Source organism: Elephas maximus, chromosome 14, assembly GCF_024166365.1.
Source record: "Elephas maximus indicus isolate mEleMax1 chromosome 14, mEleMax1 primary haplotype, whole genome shotgun sequence".
NCBI classification, from domain to species: domain Eukaryota; kingdom Metazoa; phylum Chordata; class Mammalia; order Proboscidea; family Elephantidae; genus Elephas; species Elephas maximus.
In genome coordinates, this window is record NC_064832.1 from 30511316 (window position 1) to 30536182 (window position 24867).

Here is a 24867-nt window from a genome sequence, read left to right on the forward strand (position 1 = left end):
GTATAGTAAAGGGGAGGAAGTGAAAGGAACTAACGTGACATTTCTAAAATTTACCCTTCTCATAAATGCGCATTTATTCCTTACAACACCTCTGAAGAGTATTATTATTCCTGCTTTTTATGAGTAAGTAAATCTGAAATATAGAGATACAACTTGCTCAGAATTGGACCAAAGCAAGTTACATGACATCTTAACCCTCAGGTTTCCTTATCTGTAAAACAGGGGCTAGCAATGTTTACCTTTCAGGGATTCTGTGAAGATTAAATGAGATCTGGTGGCTCCAAAACCCAGACTCCTTCGATTATAGCATGGTAACACTCACAAAGGGAAAGATACGAGCACAGATAAAACACAAGTAGAGAAAGAAATCATGACAATGCATATGCCAAATATTAAGCTAATGCACCAAGAGGCAGCACAGAGGTTAAGGTCACAGCTTCTGGAGCCAGACAGCCTGAAGTTAAAATTCTGGCTCTGCCACCAACTAGTTTTGTGGCCAAGGGAAACTCTCAATTTCTCTGTGCCTCAGTTTCTTCATCTGTAAAATGGTAAAAATGGTAGTGTCTATTTCATAGTTGTCAGAATTAATTCAGTTAAAACATTTAAATAATTTTAACAGTGCCTCAACAGCACACACACACAAACATATGACCTGTTATTATTTCTATACCAAAATGTCATACATGTTAAGTGAGAGTCATTTTGATGCCAGTCTGAATGGTGATCAGGAAAGATTCCAAAGAAGTAAACCAGAGATGAGGTTTTTAAAAGCACTGCTTCCTAAACCAAGGCCCCATGCGCACCCTAAGGATGTTCCTTTTGTATTTTTTTTGACACACCTTGATTTCTTTAGTCTCTTCTACCAATTCATGAACAAAAACAATGGATAATGTGTGGCCTATAGAGGGGGTAAGGGGAGGAACACAAATAGACAAGTCATGAACATCTCCCCCACATGTTTGTCAGTTTGTCATACTGTGGGGGCTTGTGTGTTACTGTGATGCTGGAAGCTATGCCACCGGTATTCAGATACCATTAGGGTCACTCATGGAGGAAAGGTTTCAGCTGAGATTCCAGACTGAGACAGACTAGGAAGAAGGACCCGGCAGTCTACTTCTGAAAAGCATTAGCCAGTGAAAACCTTATGAATAGCAGCGGAACATTGTCTGATATAGTGCTGGAAGATGAACCCCCCAGGTTGGAAGGCACTCAAAAGATGACTGGGGAAGAGCTGCCTCCTCAAAGTCAAGTCGACCTTAATGACGTGGATGGAGTAAAGCTTTCATGACCTTCATTTGCTGATGTGGCATGACTCAAAATAAGAAGAAACAGCTGCAAACATCCATTAACCATCGGAACCTGGAATGTATGAAGTATGAATCTAGGAAAATTGGAAATCGTCAAAAATGAAATGGAATGATTAAACATTGATATCCTAGGCATTAGTGAGCTGAAATGGACTGGTATTGGCCATTTTGAATTGGACAATCATATAGTCTACTATGCTGGGAATGACAACTTGAAGAGGAATGGTGTTGCATTCATGGTGAAAAAGAATGTTTCAAGATCTACCCTGAAGTACAATGCTGTCAGTGATAGGATAATATCCATAACCTACAAGTAAGACCAGTTAATATGACTATTATTCAAATTTACGCACCAACCACTAGGGCCAAAGATAAAAAAATAGAAGATTTTTATCAGCTGCTACAGTCCGAAATTGATCAAACCTGCAATCAAGATGCATTGATAATTACTGGGGATTGGAATGTGAAAGTTGGAAACAAAGAAGAAGGATCAGTAGTTGGAAAATATGGCCTTGGTGACAGAAACAATGTCGGAGATCGGATGATAGAATTTGGCAAGACCAATGACCTCCTCATTGCAAATTTTTTTTTTTATACACATGGACCTCACCAGATGGAACACACAGAAATCAAATTGACTACATCTGTGAAAAGAGACAATGGAAAAGCTCAATATCATCAGTCAGAACAAGGCCAGGGGCCAACTGTGGAACAGACCATCAATTGCTCATATGCAAGTTCAAGTTGAAACTGAAGAAAATCAGAGCAAGTTCACGAGAACCAAAATATGACCTTGAGTATATCCCACCTGAATTTAGAGACCATCTGAAGAATAGATTTGACGCATTGAACACTAGTGACCAAAGACCAGATGAGTTGTGGAATGACAATAAGGTCATCATCCATGAAGAAAGCAAGAGATGACTGAAAAGACAGGAAAGAAAGAAAAGACTAAGATGGATGTCAGAGAACACTCTGGAACTTGCTCTTGAGCATCGAGCAGCTAAAGCAAAAGGAAGAACTGATGAAGTAAAAGAACTGAAGATGTCAAAGGGCCTCTTGAGAAGACAAAGTAAAGTATTATAATGACATGTGCAAAGAGCTGGAGATGGAAAACCAAAATGGAAGAACATGCTCGGTGTTTCTCAAACTGAAAGAACTGAAGAAAAAATTCAAGCCCTGAGTTGCGATAGTGAAGGATTCCATGGGAAAAATATTAAACGACCCAGGAAGCATCAAAAGAAGATGGAAGGAATACACAGAGTCATTATACCAAAAAGAATTAGTTGATATTCAACCATTTCAAGAGGTGGCATATGATCAGGAACCGATGGTATTGAAGGAAGAAGTCTAAGCTGCTCTGAAGGCATTGGCAAAAAACAAGTCTCCAGGAATTGATGGAATATCAATTGAGATGTTTCAACAAACAGATGCAGCACTGGAGGTGCTCACTCGTCTATGCCAAGAAATATGCAAGACAGCTTCCTGGCCAACTGACTGGAAGAGATCCATATTTATGCCTATTCCCAAGAAAGGTGATCCAACCGAATGGGGAAATTATAGAAATATATCATTAATATCACAAGTAAGCAAAATTTTGCTGAAGAGCATTCAAAAACGGCTGCAGCAGTATATCAACAGGGAACTGCCAGAAATTCAGGCCGGTTTCAGAAGAGAACGTGGAACCAGGGATATCATTGCTGATGTCAGATGGATCCTGGCTGAAAGCAGAGAATACCAGAAGGATGTTTACCTGTGTTTTATTGACTATGCAAAGGCATTCAACTGTGTGGATCATAAGAAACTATGGATAACACTGTGAAGACTGGGAATTCCAGAACACTTAATTGTGCTCATGAGGAATCTTTACATAGATCAAGAGGCAGTTGTTCGGACAGAACAAGGGGATACTGATTGGTTTAAAGTCAGGAAAGGTGTGCATCAGGGTTGTATTCTTTCACCATACCTATTTAATCTGTATGCTGAACAAATAATATGAGAACCTGGACTATATGAAGAAGAACGGGGCATCAGGATTGGAGGAGGACTCATTAACAACTTGTGTTATGCAGATGACACAACCTTGCTTGCTGAAAGTGAAGAGGACCTGAAGCACTTACTAATGAAGATCAAGGACCACAGCCTTCAGTATGGATTACACCTCAACATAAAGAAAACAAAAATCCTCACAACTGGACCAATGAGCAACATCATGATAAACAGAGAAAAGACTGAAGTTGTCAAGGATTTCATTTTACGTGGATCCACAATCAAAAGCCATGGAAGCAGCAGTCAAGAAATCAAAAGACGCATTGCATTGGGCAAATCTGCTACAAAGGACCTCTTCAAAGTGTTGAAGAGTAAAGATGTCACCCTGAAGACTAAGTGGCGCCTGACCCAAGCCATGGTATTTTCAATCACATCAAATGCTTGTAAAAGCTGGACAATGAATAAGGAAGACCGAAGAAGAGTTGACGCCTTTGAATTGTGGTGTTGGCGAAGAATACTGAATATACCATGGACTGCCAAAAGAACAAACAAATCTGTCTTGGAAGAAGTGCAGCCAGAATGCTCCTTAGAGGCAAGGATGGCGAAACTGCATCTTACATACTTTGGACATGTTGTCAGGACGGATCAGTCCCTGGAGAAGGACATCATGCTTGACAAAGTACAGGGTCGGGGAAAAGAGGAAGACCCTCAATGAGGTGGATTGACACAGTGGCTGCAACAATGAGCTCAAGCATAACAACGATTGTAAGGATGGCACAGTACTGGGCAGTGTTTCGTTCTGTTGTGTGTAAGGTTGCTATGAGTCGGAACCGACTCGACAGCACCTAATAACAACAACAACGACATGAATATCTGTCCTCCACAGTGACCTCTAGCAATTTCTCATGTGTGTCAGATTGTTTGCGGGATCAAAGAAGAGGCCAACTGCAGAGAAAACGTGGCGTTTGAACACTAGAAGTCACTTGAACAACGGTTTAGACATAAAAGGTTTTTACATTTAAAACTAAAAACAGATCTGGATCAAGAACTTAGGGTCAGCTAAGCACCTAAGACTAAAATTTGCTCTTGAACAAAGAGTAGCTAAACTGAAAGAAAGAAATGATTAAGTAAAAGAGCTGAACAGAAGATTTCAGAGGACGGCTAGGAAAGACAAAGTAAAGTATTGTAATGAAATGTCCAAAGACCTGGAGATAAAAAACCAAAAGGAAAAGGGCACACATGACATTTCTGAAGCTGAAACAACTGAAGAAAAAAATCAAGGCTCAAGTTGCAACACTGAAGGATTCCATGGGCAAAATGTAGAACAAACAATGTAGGAAGCACCAAAAGAAGATGAAGAAATGCACAGAGTTTCTGTACCAAAAAGAACTGGTCAATATTCAACCATTTCAGGAGGAAGTATATGATCAGGAACCTATGGCACTGAAGAAAGAAGTCCAAGCTGCACTGAACGTATTTACGAAAAACAAAGCTTCAGGAATTGACAGAATACCAACTGAGATGTTTCAACAATTGAAGCAATGCTGGAAGCGCTCATATCTCTATGCCAAGAAATCTGGAAGACAACTATCTGGCCAACCGACTAGTAGAGATCCATATTCATGCCCATTCCAAAGAAAGCCAATCTAACGGAATATGGAAATTATCCAATAATATCATTAATATCACACAAGTAAAATTTTGCTGAAGATCATTCAAAAGTGGTTGCAGCAGTAACTCCATCGACAGGGAACTGCCAGAAATTCAAACCAGATTCAGAAGAAGAGATGGAACTAGAGATATCATTGCTAATGTCAGATGGATCTTGGCAGAAGGCAGAGAATACCAGAAATACGTTTAAAACCTGTGCTTTATTAACTATGCAAAGGCATTCAACCATGTGGATCATGACATATTATGGATAATATTGCAAAGAATGAAAATTCCACAACACTTAATTATGCTCATGAGGAACGTGTACATAGAACAAGACGTAGTCATTCTAACAGAAAAAAAGGATATTGCATGGTTTAAAATCAGGAAAGGTGTGTGTCAGCTTTGTATCCTTTCACCATACCTTTTCAGTCGGTACGCTGAAGAAGTAATCTGAGAAGCTGGACTATATGATGAAGAATGGGGCATCAGGATTGGAGGAAGACTCATTAGCAGCCGGTGATACGCAGATGACACAACCTTCCTTGCTGAAAGTGAAGAGGACTTGAAGCACTTACTGATGAAGATCAAAGACCACAGCCTTCAATATGGATTACAACTGAACATAAAGAAAACAAAACTCCTCACAACTGGACCAATAAGCAACATTATGATAAATAAAGAAAAGACTGAAATCGTCAAGGATTTCATTTTACTTGGATCTGCAATCAACACCCATGGAAGCAGCGGTCAAGAAATCAAACGTCATATTGCATTGGGCAAATCCACTGCAAAAGACCTCTCTAAAGTGTTAAAAAGCAAAGCTGTCGCCTTGAGGACTAAGGTGCACCTGAACCAAGCCATGGTATTTCAATCGCATCATACACATGTGAAAGCTGGACAGTGAATTAGGAAGATTGAAAAAGAAGTGATGCATCTGAATTATGGTGCTAGTAAAGAACACTGAATATACCATGGACTGCCAGAAATATACCATGAACTGACAGACAAATCTGTCTTATAAGAAGCAGAGCCAGAATGTTCCTTAGTAGCAAGAATGGAGAGACTTCATCTCACTTACTTTGGACATGCTATCAGAAGGGACCAGTCCCTGGAGAAAAGGACATCACGTTTGGTAAAGCAGAGAGTCAGGGAAAAAGAGGAAGGACCCTGAACAAAATGGATTGACAAAGTGGCTACAACAATGGGCTCAAACATAGCAAAGATTGTGAAGATGGCCCAGGTCTGGGCAGCGTTACATTTTGTTGTGCGTAGGGTTGCTATGAGTGGGAACCGACTCTATGGCACCTAACTATAAGCATTCAATACTGGAGAAAGCTTGCATTAAATTATAAGTTATCTCAGCTTGTTTGAGTTTTCTGTTTTCTGAGGAACCACATAAAAACCCATTTAATGCCTTATTGACCCTTAACAAATACAAAAACGAACATAAGAATAATTAAGCTTACATTCTTAATCTTTGCTAAGCAATCCTGAATTACCTGTAGGAATAATTATTCCTATCAATTAAGTTACTATCTTTATTTGTTTGTACTTTTTCAGTACAAACTGTATTTGTTCATGTTCACATTCTTTTTAGTAAAGTTTACGAGCAGAAAACCAGGGTCACTATCAAAAATTTTATTCCTCAGACATTGCTTCCTTTATTTTCCCTTCTCCCTCTTTACTTTATTTCAGTGTTATAAAGAAGTATGAAAACTTTAAGCATACCTGGGAGATTTTAGTAAAAGCCAAGAGAAAATTCAGTTCTAACAGTTCAGTCTATAAAAACAGAGCTAGCTTTCCATTTCACCTCATTCTCAACCCCTCCCTTCAGTTTCCCTGAAGTGTGATCTAAACATCCAATTTCATTAATTCTAAATTACTATGAATTCTGAAAACACTTACACTTGTTATATTAAAATCCCATTTCTAAGTGTTGCATGAATGAAGTACTAGTACTTTCTCTTAATATATGGTTTGTTCCTTTTTGTAGTCTTGTAATCTTTTCATCATGAGAAATAAATTAGACCAGTACTGACAGAGCACTGCATGAAGGAGCTGGTCAAAAAATGTTCTTCCTCTTTCTTATTACTAGTTTCCAAGCAAATCACTTAGCTTGTTATTCAAAAGCAAATATATACATAGTGGCACAGTGGTTAAGTGCTCAGCTTCTAATGGAAAGGTCGAGTTTGAATCTACCAGCTAGTCCTTGGGAGAAAGACATGGCAATCTGCTTCCATAAAGATTATAGCCTTGGGAACCCTATGGGGCAGTTCTACTCTGTCCTACAGAGTTGCTATGGGTCAAAATCAACTTGATGGTAGACCACATGTGTTACAGAGTAGAACTGAGCTTCACAGGGTTTTCTTGGCTGTAATCTTCATGGAAGCAGATTGCCAGGTTTTTCTTCTGCAGTGCCACTGGGTGAGTCCAAACTGCCAACCTTTCAGTCAGTAATCAAACACAAATTGTCTGCACTACTCAGGGGCCTATGACATGATATGGTGGTAATAAAAACAGTATAAATGATTTAACAGAAATAATGTGGTTCAATGAAATAAGCATTTTATTGAAATCAACATGGAAAAAACATGGAATCTGGAATCAAACCAATATGGGTTCAAACATCAACTGGGTGACTAGGGCAAATTATTCAACCTTCCGAAACTGTTTCTACTTTCATAAAATGAAAATAGTATTATTAACTTCACAGTATTCTGAGAATTAAATTGGGCAAATAGTTTTGATCGCAGTATATTTGCAGCTTCATCAACAAATGCTAGATTTCTGTCTCCAATCATTAATTAGCTCCTGAGTAAGATGCAGATATTCTGTGCCTCTCTCTCCTCACATGCAAAATGAGTCATGTCTACACCTTCTACTTTCCAGAGTTAGTATAAAGAACCAAAGAGCATTTCATTTGATAGCCATATAAGAATGTAAGGTAGTCTAGAATCAGTAATCTAGAATCTTGCTACTCATTACAGACTAACAACAACAACAACAAAAACCAAGCCCATTGCCCCCAAGTCGATTTCTATCCACAGAGACCCCATAGGCAGAGTAGAAGTACCCCGTAGGGTTTCCAAGGAGCAGCTGGTGGGTTCGAATTCCTGGCCTTTTGAATAGCAGCTGAGCAGTTAACCACTGCACCACCAGGGCTCCTTACAAAAAGGATTATATTTTCATCTATGAGATATATAATGCTATGAGAACTAGCCCCAGCTTTAAAGGAGATTTAGTAAGCACTGTGTGGGGGAGGGTCAAAGGAAGATTAGATAAGCCCTGGGGGTCAAAGGAAGGAGTGATCATACGTAGATGGGAAGAGACTTGCAACAGGGGTGGAAATGTGGAAAAGCATAAAAGGAGGAAAGCTTAGGCATGTTGTGGGAGAATTATGGTCTAACGTCGGCAATGGTTGATGTGTACTATATTAGTCTTTAAAGTTATACAATTGGGATTTCTAACTTTGTTAAAAATAGAAAACTAGCTCTACTGGTAAACGAGGTATTATAATACAAAAGTAAATGTGCCTAATAATTTTATGCACTAATTTAAAATATATATATTTATATGATTTTTTGAGGGAATTCTTGAAATAGAATACATTCTTTTCTGTCATCTTCAACAGAGCATATTTAAAGTAATTTATATTTATGAGCTTGTTGTTGTTGTTAGGTGCCGTCGAGTAGGTTCTGACTCATAACAACCCTGTGTACAACAGAACGAAACACTGCCCGGTCCTGCGTCATCCTCACAATTGTTGTTACGCTTTAGCCTATTGTTGCAGCCACTGTGTCAATCCATCTCCTTGTTCTATTCGAACGACTGCCTCCTGGTCTATGTACAGGTTCCTCATGAGCACAATTAAGTGTTCTGGAATTCCCATTCTTTGTAACATTATCCATAATTTGTTACGGTCCACAGTCGGATGCCTTTGCACAGCCAATAAAACACAGCTAAACATCTTTCTGGTATTCTGTTTTCAGCCAGGATCTATCTGACATCAGCAATGATATCTTTCATTCCATGTCCTCTTCTGAACCTGGCTTGAATTTCTGGTTTGAACCCAACAGCTGTTCCATGGGAGAAAGATGTGGCAGTGTGCTTATGTACCGATTACAGCCTTGAAAATCCTACGGAGCAGTCCCACTCTGTCCTGTTGGGTCGCTATGAGTCAGAGCTGCCTCGATGGCAACAGGTTTAGTTTGGTATTTTATAGTCACAAAGCTATCCACAGAAATATGAATTCACATTTCGTAGCGGCAAATAATTTTTAGTGTTTAAATAGTTTTGTAGAAACATAAAATACTCCCTCTAGAAAATTCAAATCTTTCGGTTTGATTGTCTCAATTTACAAAGGAATAAACTTAAGACACAAAGATATTAACTTGCACATGGAGGAGACAGAACCTAAAGCCAAGTCTTCTGATTCCATGTCCCATGTTATACCACGCTGTCTTCGCTGGATAAACACAGTTTGCCCCAGAGATCTAATTGCTGCCTGAGCATAATAAGAGTTTGAGGAACGGTGGAATTAAGGTTGGAAAGGTAAGGTAGGGCTAGATTACCACAACCTTTGAATGCCAGAGTGAAGAGGCTTAATCTTCTGAAAGGCAGTAGGGAGCTATTACAGGTTTTTGAACAGGAACATGGCATATATAAGCAATAAGGAAGATTAACTTCACACCAAAGTATAAGATGATCAGTACTGCCAAAGCTGGAAGACCAAACAGGAGCCTTAATAATAGTTTGAATGTAAGAATGTGATGATCTGATACAGGGGAGTGTAAATGAAAATAATTTTTAAATAATTAAATAAATATGAGAGACAGAGTGTTTTTTTTTTTTAATTACAGGACTGCATTATCAAACTATAGAGAAAGGAGAGAATGCTCAGGATTCAAGCCTGGATGACTTGAAAAGTAATGTAAAAGTAGAGATATCTGGAAGCAAAGTTGTACAGGCAGTCCCAGGCTTATGATGGGGTTTTGTGACAAGGACTCTGTTGTAAGTCAGTTCTGGTGTAAGTCGAATACCTTTTTTTTTAGTTTTCATTATTACTGCCTTTTATTATCAATATCTTTATAAATCCGATCTTTGAACATCTGCGAGTGAAAATTTGAGTATAATAACAGCAAATTACGTGCTACAACACTGTATGAAGTACACACAAAAAAAATCCAAGTATGTTGTTAAGTCAGGGACTGCCTGTATTTGTTATTGTATGCTGTTGAGTCCACTCCGACTCATTTCCATCTCCATCCCACCTCTAACCCTGTTGCCAACGAGTCAATTCCAACTCACAGCAACCCTATATGACCTATATGACCGAGCAAAACTGCACCATGTTTCTTTCCTAGGCTATAAATCTTTACAGAACAGATTGCCAAGTCTTTCCTCCTGAGTGGCTTTTGGATTCGAACTGCCACCTTTAGGTGAGCAGCCAAGTGTTTAACCATTGTGCCACCAGAGCTCCTTAAGCTGTATTCAGAACAAAATAATTTCAGCCTTGAATAGTGAAGTCAAGTCATCTAAGCCAGTTGAGAAGCTACTACTTAGCTGTTGGAGCAGGATATCAGGAACACTCCAAGTCAGAGTGAGAAAAGCTAAAGCCTTAAGCTGTTTTCAGAAAGCATCAGATTAAAAAAAAAAAATAGATAGATTAGATAGATAGATAGATAGATGATAGATAGATAGATGATAGATGATAGATAGATAGATAGATGATAGATAGATAGATAGATAGATAGATAGATAGATAGATAGATAGATAGATAGATAGATAGATAGATAGATAGATAGATAGATAGATAGATATAGATAGATAGATATAGATATAGATGGATGGATGGATGGATGGATGGATGGATGGATGGATGGATGGATGGATGGATGGATGGATGGATGGATGGATGGATGGATGGATGGATGGATGGATGGATGGATGGATGGATGGATGGATGTATACGCATATGGAAACCCTGGACACGTAGTGGTTAAGTGCTACGGCTGCTAACCAAAGGGTCAGCAGTTCGGATCCTCTAGCTGCCCCTTGGAAACTCTGTGGGGTAGTTCTACTCTGTCCTGTAGGGTTGCTATGAGTCAGAATCGACTCAACAGCACTGGGTTTGGTTTTGGTTTTGGTATATGTATGTCTTCTTACTGGCAAAAGTAAATAAAATGGTTGTCTTAATTTATGGGGGCTTTCTGAAAACCCAACGTACTCATTTTTCATTATAGCAGCATAAAACCAAAAACACCAAACCCATTGCCATTGAGTCGGTTCTGACTCATAGCGACCCTATAGGACAGGGTAGAGCTGCCCCATAGAGTTTCCAAGGAACATCTGGTGGATTCGAACTGCTAACCTTTTGGTTAGTAGCCATAGCACTTAACCACTATACCACCAGGGTTTCCATAATGGCATGGTGTTATGTAAATGTAATATATAGCATCATACTGCTTCACTATACTTACCCACATTTTTAAAAAGTTATAAATACAGCTCAGTCATTATCTTACAACTCACTCACCTTCCTGAGACCTAGCTCTTGGTAAAACATATACGCATATATATTTTAAACAACATCTAAATGGCTGCTAACCAAAAGGTCAAGAGTTAGAATCCACCAGGCGCTCCTTGAAACCATACGGGGCAGTTCTACTCTGTCCTGTAGGGTCGCTATGAGTCGAAACTAACTCAACACAAAGGGTAATGGTAAATACTAAAACCTTTGTGCAAAGTACACCAGAGGTTCATGATCCACCATATAAACATACAACAGATATCCTCTTTGGTTTTTTCAGAGCCACAGGCTTTTCTCCCTTTTGTGTTCACTTCCTGTCTAGTTTGACATTTCAAAAGAACACCAAAGAAGCTTAAAAATTTGCTTTTAAGTTTGTCACCAAATCAGGACTCCAAAAATACAAGCTATTCACAATACCTGTACGAACATACAAAACAGCCCGTCATTTAAAATTTGGGAAAAAGATGAAAAACAAATATGTTCAATCTTTTATTTAAAAGTGTTTTGGCCAAATACTTGTATAACTGAATAAAGGAACGTGCTAATTTTTTGTGACCACGGAAAAATAGTATGACAGAATCCAATCTTATGAGTTAGCTACATGTTAACAACATTTAAAGGAGACTCGACTTTCTTGTGACTTATTAAAATTTAATACAAGGAAACAGTAAATATCTGTGCTCTACATGTAAGTACCCCTCCAAAACAGTACTACTCAGAAGACCTGATACATTTAATACAGGAAAATAGAAACGATATACTAAATATTCTCTTAAACATATTTGTAAATATTTTATCAAACATTAAATGCTGTGCAAAACCCTTCCAGCTATTATGAAGGACCAATCAGCATAATGGAATACCAGAGTAGAGAGCTACACAGAAAGGAGCTGCACAAAGAAGGCATCAGAGGTCTGCAGTGGCTTCCTCTCGGGTCTTCAGCTGAGCAAACTATCCAAAGGTGGGAAAGAATCATTGGAAGCAGCAGAACCATTGTAGGAGCTGACACAGGGCCAGAAGAGTTCTGATTTCCATCATCCAGGGTGGAAAGCCTTGTAACTGTGGGACATTAGGCCAATGCTCGAGGCATGAAGAACTTGCAGCGCTCTTCCTCTCAACTAGAGTGTATACACTTGACTAGAGTCTGTCTTAAGGAGCTCTGGTGGTGCAGGAGTTAAGGAGCTCTGGTGGTGCAGGGGTTAAGCAGCTCAGCTGCTAACCCAAAGGTCAGTGGTTCGAACACACCCTCCACAGGAGATTCCCATGGCTCAGTCCTACTCTGAACTATAGAGTCACTGTGAGTCAGAATCTACTCAACAGCAATGGTTTTTTTGTTTTTGTTTGGTTTTTGGAGGGGGGTAGTGGTACAAACGGTAAGCACTTGGCTGCTAATAGAGTGGCTGGTGGTTCAAATACACCAGCTGCTAAGCAGGAGAAAAAAAACTAATAATCTGCTTCCGGAAAGTTTACAGCCTTGGAAACCCTATGGGGCAGTTCCACTCTGTCCTGTAGGGTTGCTATGAGTCAAAATCGACTCAATGGCATAGGAGAGTCTGTCTGCTCTCCCCTGTCCAATGACTTCAGGCCGTTGCTTTTTGTTTCATGTGCAGGTTTTATAGTTTTTTTTTTTTGGCAAGCAAGTTATGTGGTATGGTGATCCTCCATCATTACCAGAAGCATGTGTCCCCACAGAAGGGCATAAACCTGAGGAACTGACATGATGAGATTTTCACTATAAAAGGATCTCTCTGACTGATGTGAGAGAAATGGTCTTAAGGTGGCTAGGGATATGGGGAATCAATAGGAAACATTCTTAATCAATAGGAAAGAGAGTCTGTTTAAGAATAAAGCACTTGGTATTCCTTGGTTTACAAAGATTTTATTGAAAAACACTTGATAAATTTTGAAAATACTGAAAGAAAGATGTTCAAATGTCATCTCATCCATTTAATATTCCAAACATCTAGAAGTCATCTAATCTAACCTTTCGATATGGTTCACTCTAAATCACTGCTTGACCAGTTGCTGTCAAGCTGACTCCAACTCACGCAGACTCCATGTGTGTCAGAGTAGAACTGTACTCCATAGGTGGTTTTCAAGGCTGTGACCTTTCAGAAGCAGATCGCCAGGTCTTTCTTCCCAGGCACCTCTGGGTGGGTTCAAACAGCTGACCTTTCAGTAAGTAGCCATGCACTTAACCACCTGTGCCACCCAGGGGCTCCTAAATCACCTCTGTTGTTGTTGTTGCATGCAGTTGAGTTGATTTCAACTCATAGTGACCTTATAGGACACAACAGAACTATCCCATTTGGTTTCCAAGGCTGTAATCTTTTCTTTTTTAATCTTTACAGAAGTTTCAGTGTGATGGGTCACTTTTATATGGCCTTTCTCACTATGGTCTTGTAACTCCCACCAAATGACTGGGTGGGGCTATGCAATGAGGTCTGTGGCACCCAAGGAGATTGGACAGTGTGCTAATAATGTAAATAAGGTGCATGGCACCCTCCACTAGGCTTAAAAGAGAGCCAATTCCAGAGCCGAATGGGACCTCACTACTTAGCTACCAGAAAAGACGGGAGTGAAGCGTGTCCTTTGGACCTGGGATCCCTGTGCTGAGACCCTCGTAGACCCAGGAGACAGACAGAGAGAGCTGTAACACTGAAGACTGCAAAAAGCAGCAGCAGAGAAATGGCAACAGCGGAGGCAGCAGAACCAGGAGAATATCAGGAGGCTTGCTGGAGGAGTGGGGTGTCCCTGGGCACTTGCTGGAGTTAGACTCACTGACCCATAGAAAGAGACAGCTGGGGGCCTTTGGGCTGAGGCTTACTGACAGAGTTGGGTGCCTCCAGGCGCTTATAAGCGGAGCTAAAAGAGCTTTGTAACACGCCTGAGCAAGGCTGAGGCCAGAAGGGCCAGAGAGAGGCATGTCTGTAGGCACAGCTGAGGTTGTCCTGATCCAAGAATTGTATCCTAAGCATTCCTGAACCTGAACTGTAATCTGTTACTTCTCTGGGTAGCGGAGTGGTTAAGAACTCAGCTGCTAATCAAAATGTCAACAGTTCGAATCCACCAGCCACTCCCTGAAAACCCTATGGGGCAGTTCTACACTGTCCTATATAGGGTCACTATGAATTGGAACTAATTCTACAGCAACAAGTTTAGTTTTGGCTTTGGTACTTCCCTAAGAAACCCCATAATCGTGGGTAATGTCTGTGAGTTCTGTGTGGCCGTTACAACGAATTATCAAATCCAGCAGAGAAGTAGAGGGTGCCGTGGGAGGGAAGGTTGGTGTCAGAACTGGTAAAAATGTTGGAGGGTGGAGGTATGTCTGACCTCTACCTCATAGGAATCAGCCTTGGGCTGTTGATCTTGATTTTCCTTCTTCCTTGTGAAGTTTGAGGAGGTCAGAAACCCCTGCTACGCCATTCTTACAGAAGCAGATTGCCACATCTTTCTCCCACAGAGCGGCTGGTGGGTTTGAATTGCTAGCCTTTTGGTTAGCAGCCAAGTGCTTAACCACTGCATCACCAGGGCTCCTTCAGATCACCTCTGATCCCTCAAATTTCCAGAAAATAAGATTTTATTATGGTTCTCAACAGATCGTTTCTGCATTTTACACTCGTGTATCGCCTGCTAAACTCTCTAAGACTAAAATAAACAAAGGTGTGCTCGTTCCTTTTTTACTATATAATTTATTTTTGTTGTTGCTGAGAATACATATAGCAGAACCTAAACCAACTCATAATTTCTTGCTTACTCCTTCTTAAAGTTATTGTGTTCTTAATTTATTATTTGTTAAGACTGACAAGTAAAGATGCTGAACCCTTTTCTTATCCAATATTTAAAAGTATAATGATGTGCTTTCTTTCATTAAATTATTCGGGAGAGGGGGAGTAAGTAGTACCTCACTTGATGTTTCCCTAGGTCAACACTGCTTGAATATTTCCCATTAATGTACAGTTTTAATGAATTTTTCTTATTGTGATACAGAATCAAAAGACTATGAAAGCTTGCTCTAATTCTTGATCTGGATGCGGGTTACATGGATGTGTTCCGTTTGTGAAAAATTCATTGAACTGTCACTTGCAATACATACTTTTCTGTTATCTATATCATACCTTAATTAAAACACACACACACACACACCCCCCCAGCTTTCAAGTCTGAGAAAGCGCAGATATGTGCACGGTCTGCGCCCACCTATAATGCCAATCATTCTCACAGGAAGAATTCACAGTCTCCTGTTTATGTGGCATGACTGATCTTCACAGAGTTACTCACTATCACTCTGTTTTCTTTGATTAAAAAAGCAATATATGCTTTTTTTTTTAAGTTGAAACATTAAAAATGTATGAGTAAAAAAAGTTCTCCAGAGATAATATAATTAGAATTTAAATTCAGAGGCTTATGACTTCTATATCATCTTACCATAAATAAACTGTACCCTTTTCCAGAGTTTGAGCATGTTATTTTCTCTTCAGATTTTTTCAGAAATAAAGGAATATCATTTAGGATCCTAGAATGCCAGGAATTGAGCTAAACAGGCTTGAGTACAAGCAGTTTTTAAACAGTAAATTTCTACTAGTCACTTTTCAGAGCCCTTGTCTTTTCTTTATCCTCACAATGTCTACCCCAATGCAAGGTATCCAAGAAATGTTCAATAAATGTTTTCTGATGAAAAAAGAGTTAATTCTTTAAAAGAAATGAGCACAGTCACTTTCATATCTTACTGTAACGTCTTAATTTCAAATTTTGAGGGGCAGGGGAAGTGACATATCAGCCTCTGAAAAGTACCCTCTAATTCTTCATTATTGTTAATTTCACTACTTTCATTTAATCCCTCAGATTATCAGAGTTTTCTCCTAGCCACTCCTATTCCTATAAAGTGGAAGGTCCTTATATGAGGGGTTTCCAAATTCAGTAATAGCAATGTGACACACTTTCCCTGCTTCTTTTCTGTATCCACTATGTCTATACAACACGGCAATACAAGAAAACACTAAGAAAGAAGTCATCTCTTAGCCATCAAGTTTTCAAAAACAATCTCATACTTAAAACTAAGGTTATACAAGTAGATTTGGACTCTAATGTGACTAAAGTCTTAATTTTTAAAAGCCATTTCTACATACTGGTATAAAGGAAAAGATATATGCTTAGCATGTAACATAGTTACAAATCTAATGATTCACAAAGTATTACTTAACTACACAGATTTGAAGAGCATTAACAGAAAAACCTGAAGTAATATTTTCCTATTACTACATATGAAATGCCACCGTTATTAAAACAAGAGTTTATCAATAGTTTATTCTATACTCTAAGTAGAATACCTAGGGAATATGATGTGTGCTCCTATAATGCTTTAAACAATACCTATAATTGGACAATACTATATAGTTTTGGACTATTTGTAACAATAGGACAAAAGGAATCCTACTAAATTGAATGAGGAAAAAATATACTTTTTAATCTGCTAAATACCATAATCTAAAAAATTGTATCATTTTGTTGAAATTTAAGAGCAGGCATTTATCTTTTCAAACAAGACACCTCTATTTTAAATAAATTTTGCAAATATTTTAAAGACTTCTGCTTTGTTTTAGGGTGGCATGCTTTAAGAAAACCTATTCTTAAATAAATCACTATATCAGATGACTTGGGAAGCTCGAATAAAATTCCATTCTAATATTCCACTTGATTCTTGGGCTAAACACTAAAATCACATTATTTATTACATTGCATACTTGTTCTTGCAGTAGGTTTTAACAAATGTCCCTAATAATTTGTTAACCATATGCATATATGTAAATATCTTTAATTATTTTCACTAGTTACTTACTGAGAGCCATGCAAGGGATTCCATGATTCCATGTTCACATCTTTCTAAATGTTTTATCATTTCTCTTGTCAAGTTGGCTTCTGCTTTGATAAAACTTTCAATCACTTTGTAAAAATCAAAGGCTTTTAAATTAAGTACATTCAGAATCCAGGGGAAGGACAAATCTGTTCCAGAATCAAGATTCTGAGATGTACTTCCTAAAAATGAAAGAAGAAATGTAACTTAGGCATGAAATGTTAAGCCTTGAACAGGTACTTTTAGGTTGGACAAAGACTTAAAACAGTAGAAAGGCTAAAAAAAAAAAAAACCTTTAAGGGCAGGATTTTTTATTTTGGAGGCCACTGACACCTAGGAAATAGGCTTACAAATTTTGGGTGTATGTGCACATATTTTTTTTCTAGAAAGAGGGCTCATAGATTTCACCAAATTTTCAAAGGTTTAAATACCCTAAAACTTGTATCACAGTTCCTATCCAGTTTAATATTACGCCAGCAAAGCACATCCTTTTTAACCGACCCATTAATCCTTTGGGAGGGGTAAGGAGTGGAAGGGAGGGTTATCTAAGGTTTTACTAATTTGATTAGTTAGAAAATGGTATCTCTTTTAAATGTGCATTTCATGGTTATTAATGAGGATTCACAGTTTTCAGTATTTGTTTACTAATTTAAATTCCTCTTTTATTAACCGTATATTTATATCCTTAGGTAATTATTGCTCTTTTGTTTTTACAAAAATAATACATGTTTAAAATTATATTTAAAAAACAAAAACCCCTGAACACTTAATGAACTTTGTTCTGTGTATCTGGTGAATTCTAGCTCCAACCTTTGGTCTCACAACCAGTCTACAGAAGAGCTTCCATATCAGTAGAGGCTGCTCTTTAATATTCCTTTGGCGCTTTACAATCACACAGGTACTGAATGGGTTTCAACAGGTACCTTCCCTGGATTCAGTACACCCAAAATAGGAGCCTAGTGAAATACTATCTCTAAGATGACCCAAAATAATTCAGAAAATAAGCCATTTAAATGCCTTATGACCAAAACATTCTTCAGTATATATTAATATAATACATATATTTTTTCTCCTTAACCCTACCCCCAAAAAACACACCACACCTTAGGAAGTCTCTTAACTTCAAATTCAACTGAAATGTTTATTTATTAAAATTTAACTTACTGCTATATGTAGCCATTACAACCTCAAGCGCGCACGCCAACAAAGACTTATGAAAGATGTTGTCATTCAGGAGTTTGCTAAAGAGGAAAAAGAAAGTGACCTCAAACCATTTATTTTTATAAAAAGGAAGACTTTTTTTTTTTTTACTAAAACTAAAAAACTTACCTAAAGTTTTGAATGGATAATCGTTCTTCTTCCTAAAACAGAAGTTAAAAAAAAAAAAAGTTTAACTGAGACCTTATTTTCGACGGGACTGGGTTTCGTTTTTTATTTGTGCCAGCACTGAATTTTTTTCTATTTTTTTTTTTTAACTTACTGATTTAAGCATGGATTCCATTACTCGGTAATACAATCGGACTCCAAGTTTGTATCGCTACAAAAAACAAGACAAAACAAAAAGCATAAACTCCTAATACTTTTAAAAAACCACAATTACTGATTTTCTATAAGTCTTTTCTTGAAACAGACTTCTGACCCTTTTTAGGAATAAGGCTACCAAGGGAGCACAAAAGCTACCCCTGTCTAAAACTCAAAAGACGTAAGTATAAAGCGGTGGTTAATACTCCCAATAAATTATCAAGAGGGTATGTTTAGTACCTGGTTTTCCTTCACTCCATTTCAGTCTACATCATTCAACAGATACATGTTCTAAGGATATATTATATGTCCTGTACTATTCTAAGCACTTTAAATACTTAATGTAATACTTCTCATGACTTAAAAAAAAAAATTTATTAGGACATGTATTTTCAAGACTGCTGCCCAGACTTAAGAGAATGGTCTCTGTCCTTAAAACTTAGTAAAATTGGCAAAATTCGGGCAAACTGACCTTATCAGCAAAAAGTTTTAACCAAATAACCAGTCACCATCAATTGAAAGAACGACCAAATTTTAGAGATACCTACATATAAATACATACTCACACAAAAACCGTGTTTCTTTGTTTCGAATTATGAGAATATACTTCATATACAACCAAAAAGAACTTTTAAATAGAATTATTTAAAACACTGATGACATCAAAATTTGCCTGCACTATGCGGCAGTTCTACTCTGTCCTCTAGCGTCACTATGGTTGGAATCGACTCGACGGCACTGGGTTTTTGGCTATGCTGAAATAAAGGTGTGTAGTAGATTACAGTTTTCAGTTTTTATATATGACCTCATTAATGCCACACAACAAATATAAAAACTTGAATCTCAGGGAAGTTAAATGTCATGTCCAAAGTCAAACAGCTCATAAGCGCTAAAGGCAGAAATAAAGCTAGGAATGAGACTCCATGGCCCATATTCTTACCCATTATACTGGTTTTTGATTTCCTGAAATAGTAAAAATATCACTCAATAATACCACCTCTGAGAAATGACATGTATACTATGATACCATCATAGAAGCATATACAGATATGAGTATTCATATATGTAGAAGCAAAAAGCTTATCTACCTTAAGTTTAATAGCATAAATACTTAAATCATCGAAGATTTTATTTTTTTTCTAACTTGTATTTTTCTAAAATTTCTGTAATTAGCATGCTTATTTTTGTTTTTTATGATGGAATAGGGAATGGATTCCCATAAAGTTTCCTATAAATAGCAGCAAACACAGGCAGCAGGATATAGCAACTGCTTTGTATTTAGTTGAACAGATACTGCCTCTAAAATTATTTACCATACAGTGGCATTAAGTAAAATGAACTAACATTACCTGTGATCCAATTTCAACACATCCCTGTCCCACAGCTCTAGCGAATTTCTCTTTAAAGATGCATCCAATATCCCTTACTCTTTTCAGGATACTTTCCTTTGGATTCACTGTGCAGTTCTTTAATTTAAGAGGAATAAATAGAAATCAACATTGAGGATTTAACCAGAATTAACATTTTCTGTTCCATAATGTATTACTTTTAAGTTTCAATTATTTATAAACATGTGGAAATACTTCTATAATAACTAGGTAACCACAACTATTAAAAATAAGCAAACAAAGAATTTCATGTTTGGATGTTAGTGACCAAAAAAACTTTACTCTTTAAATTTTCTGCTCCTAAAGCTACTGAAGGAGCCCTGGTGGCACAGTGGTTAAAAGCTCGGCTGCTAACCGAAAGGTCATCGGTTCAAACCTACAAGCTGCTCCATGGGAAAAAGATCTGGCAGTCTGCTTTTGTAAAACATTTACAGCCTTGGAAACCCTGTGGGCCAGTTCTGCCTCATCCTACAGGGTCACTATGAGTCGGAATCTGCTGAATGGCAATGCATTTTTAGAACTACTGAGGTGTAGATTTGTTACCCTCTCACCCATCAAAAAGAGCCTTGTAATTTTCTGAAAATATATTCAATTAAAAATTACATTGGAATGCATGGTAGCAAATGAAAGAAGTAAAACTAAAATTTGACCTTGTTATTTCCTAACTTAAAATTGTGCTTTGAAAGAGTTAAGAATTAACTAAATCAAATGGAATAACCAGAATTGAAATAATGAGAATGCTCACGCATTGTGAAGAATGAAACCAACATCCCTGAACAAGTAATGTAGAAATTGTTGAATGGGAACCTAAAGCTCTGTGTAAACTTTCACCGAAAACACAATAAAACACTATTTAAAAAAAAAAAAGAAGCAGAAACAGAATTAACTAAATTATTTAACAACATTTTTGCACATAAGACAGGGACAGGGTTATAAAAGAAGTTCTAATACATAATATCATTTGAGGCAGGGTTACATCAACTTTAACAATTGAAATGCATCACAAGATGGTGTATTAAAATACAGATTATGATGTGTTAAAATATTCTATAATTCATATTATGATGTATTAAAATATATCATAAACTTCTAATCAGTTATAACCGAAGATTAATTTTGTTATAATCTTTATACACCAAATATATTCAAAATATTATACACTAGAAAATAAACTTTCTTCAATTAAAATCATAATTTTCTTTGATATGTGTACAGTCATTCAAAAATTTCACATTCTAGAATATCAATAATTCTATTGTCCAGAAAGAAAATAGCGTGCAAGACTTAGAAACAGTGACTAAGAAGCATTTCCTGTCATAAAATTTTGTCGCCAAAACAACCACTAAAGCTTCTAAGATTTTACTTACACAAAAAAGGGAAATGACTAATTTAAAAATTGAAGAAACCTGAATAAAGGAATAAAAACAAGGGAAAACTTAATGATCTTCTATACATGCCCATTCTGCAACAAGCAATTTGTAGTCCACAGAAAACTTTAAAGTTAACTTGTTAAACTTAATTTAAACTTAAGCTTTAAACTGAGCTACAGAGAATGTCTTTGAAGCAGAATTTTTCTACCTACCTAAAATAGTTCATGGGCCCCTGGTGGTGCAGTGGTTAAGCTTCTGCCTGCTAACCAAAAGGTCAGCAGCTCAAATCTACCAACTACTCCTTGTAAACCCTGTGGGACTGTTCTACTCTGTCCTATAGGGTCCCTACAAGTCAGAACTGACCCAAAAGCAATGGGTTTTAAAAGAGTTCAAAATAAAAAAAGAGATCCTACATACTACAAAAGTTGGAGGAAGTATTCGAAACAATATTTGAGAAAACAGAGATTATGATTCCCTTAACATCACTTGCTAAAAGTTTTCAGTAACTGTGCAGATATTTTTGTTAAATAATCTATACTACAGATAACCCGTAAACAAAAGCAACTTCATGTAAGTTGGACAAACAAAATCAGTTCTGAGCCCACACAATTACGAATATGATGAGAGAAACTAATTTGCTAATTCCTGCAGGGGAACATGAACAGGAGGATGGCAAGAGAACATGGCAAAATAACAAACAGACTTTGGCAATAAATGAATTGTTGACAAATACTGAAGACACATAGCTACTGGAACAAAGTCAAATTTTAATAAGTCTCCTGACATTATCCTAATGCCCTAGTTGAGCATTTCAGTGAGTTTAAATGTGGACTGAAGGAGGAAACAGGCAATATATATGCCAGGGAAAACTGAGGCCTTCAAATACCAAACTCAGGGTCTGCTGAGAGTTGCAAACTGCAGTGCGCACAGCGTCAGGCAAATAACGTGAATGAAAATGGGCTAGATACAGGGTAAAAGGGACTGTAGGGATATATGGAGAGGTGGGGCCAAGATGATGGAATAGCCAGTGCTTCCGGTGATACCTCTTTCAACAAAGACCTGAACAATTAAGTGAAACAATTATATTTATGACAAGCTACGAGCCCTGAACATCAAAGGCAAAGTTAGAAAACACACTGAGTGCCAGGGGGAGGGAGAGTCAGTTCAGAAGCAGAGAGGAGTTACTGGACCTGAATCGCTGAGATCCCTCAGGCTCCATTCCTGGGAATGGCTGCAGTGGGTTGGTGCTAGCATTCGGCCACAGTTTCCTCAGGGAGAAGGAGCCAGCAGCACAACCTACTCACACCTCCCAATCCAGAGAAGAACAGCACTCTCGGCATAAGATAAGTACTTGTGAATATTTTACTGTGCCCCCTGTCCTCAAGCTGACTTCAGTGGCTGTTGATTTTCCTGCACCTGAGATAGGCCCATTTGAGCACCCTGAGCCATGCTCCCGGACATGAAGAAGGAATAAATTCACAAAAGGAGGAAGAGATAACTTCCCAGCTCCACTAACCTCGGGAGCTCAGGAGAGAAGCGGCTCCTGTCCAGGCATAAACGGCCCATGGACTTTGAATACCTTACACCCCTGCATGGACCTGCATGGGCCCATTTCAGGAAATAGGCCTTGCTGGCAGACTGCAACTGTTTAAGCTGTGCAGTGGAGAGGTGGGTATTTGATATTTGACAACACTTTGACTATTAAACAGGGCCCTCACCTACCCACATCAGGGGCATAAGTACCTGGGGCTCCACTCAGGGCACCCAGCCACCTGCAACTGGGGTCCAAGGATAGCTGGTACCTCCCAGTCCTTACAATCAAAAGCACTGGGTGCCCACGGTCCATCTGCAGAACCCACCCAGCTGTACATTCTAGGGAACGAGGAAGTGCTTTCCTCAGAGACACCCAGGGGATGGTTCTCAGTCTCCTGCCTTGTTCACAGCATGACCCCCTACTGCAACCAGATACTGGTACCTGCACCAAACACCCCTGCCCTTCTAAGACTATACAACAGAGGCTGTACCAACACTTGAGGACCAGCTACCTGGACACCTGAACTGAATCCACACAAGAAAAATGAATGGATTCATAACCTCATACACCTCATAATAGCTCTAGCCATCTGGTGACAGGACGTCAGAGCTCCAAAGGCGAAAATAATTAAGCTAGCTCACTCAAGCAACACGTTTGGGCATATCAAAACAAAAGAAAGCAAGAAACTAGGATACAGTAAGCAAACATAAAAGAAGCTAATACAATAACTTATAGAGGGCTCGGAGAAAACAGTCAATACCAAACCACATAAAGAAGCAGACCATGGTCACTTCAACAAGCTCTCAAAACAGAGAATCAAAGGATCTTCTGGATGAAGGTGCCTTCCTGGAATTACCAGATGCAGAATTCAAGAGATTAATATACAGAACTCTTCAAGACATCAGGAAGGAGATCACGCATAAACAAAACAAGCCAAGGAACACATAGATAAAACAGTTGTATAAATTAAAAAGGTTATTCAAGATGGTAACAAAAAAATTAAATAAGCTGCAAGAATCCATAGAGAGACAGCAACCAGAGATTCAGAAGATGAACAATAAAATTACACAATCAGAAAACTCAACAGAAAGTCAGAGGAGCAGAATGGAGCAAGTGGAAGGCAGAATTAGTGACCTTGAAGATAAAGCACTTGGCACCAATATATTTGAAGAAAAATCAGTTAAAAGAATTAAAACGATGAAGAAAACTTAAGAATCATGTGGGACTCTATCAAGAGAAATAACCTACGAGTGATTGGAGTACCAGAACAGAGAGGGATAAAAGAAAATACAGAGAGAATTGTTGAAGATTTATTGGCAGAAAACTTCCCTGATATCGTGAAAGATGAGAAGGTATCTGTCCAAGATGCTCATTGAACTCCACATAAGGTAGCTTTTAAAAGAAAGTCACCAAAACATATTATAATCAAACTTGCCAAAACCAAAGATAAACACAGAATTTGAAGAACAGCTAGGGATGAATGAAAAGTCACCTACAAAGGAAAGTCAATAAGAATCAACTCGGACTATTCGGCAGAAACCATGCAGGCAAGAAGGCAATGGGATGACTTACATAAAGGACTGAAGGAAAAAAATTGCCAACCAAGAATCACATATCCAGCAAAACTATCCCTCAAATATGAAGGTGAAATTAAGACATTTCCAGATAAGCAGAAGTTTACGGAATTTGTGAAAACCAAACCAAAACTACAAGAAATA

The 24867-nt window shown here is 38.1% G+C and overlaps 1 protein-coding gene across 2 annotated transcripts in view; it reads right to left on the bottom strand.

The window, feature by feature from the left end:
• The window catches only part of RB1 (RB transcriptional corepressor 1), a 208029-nt gene that overhangs the window by 70889 nt on the left and 112273 nt on the right, over window positions 1-24867 (bottom strand). For both annotated transcript variants that reach the window (XM_049853103.1, XM_049853102.1), the window contains exons 13-17: window positions 20207-20323; window positions 18817-18873; window positions 18666-18697; window positions 18501-18577; window positions 17322-17518 (exon numbers count right to left, since the gene is read on the bottom strand). In XM_049853103.1, coding sequence (XP_049709060.1) covers window positions 17322-17518; window positions 18501-18577; window positions 18666-18697; window positions 18817-18873; window positions 20207-20323 — 480 coding nt within the window. The remainder of the gene's footprint in view (window positions 1-17321; window positions 17519-18500; window positions 18578-18665; window positions 18698-18816; window positions 18874-20206; window positions 20324-24867) is intronic.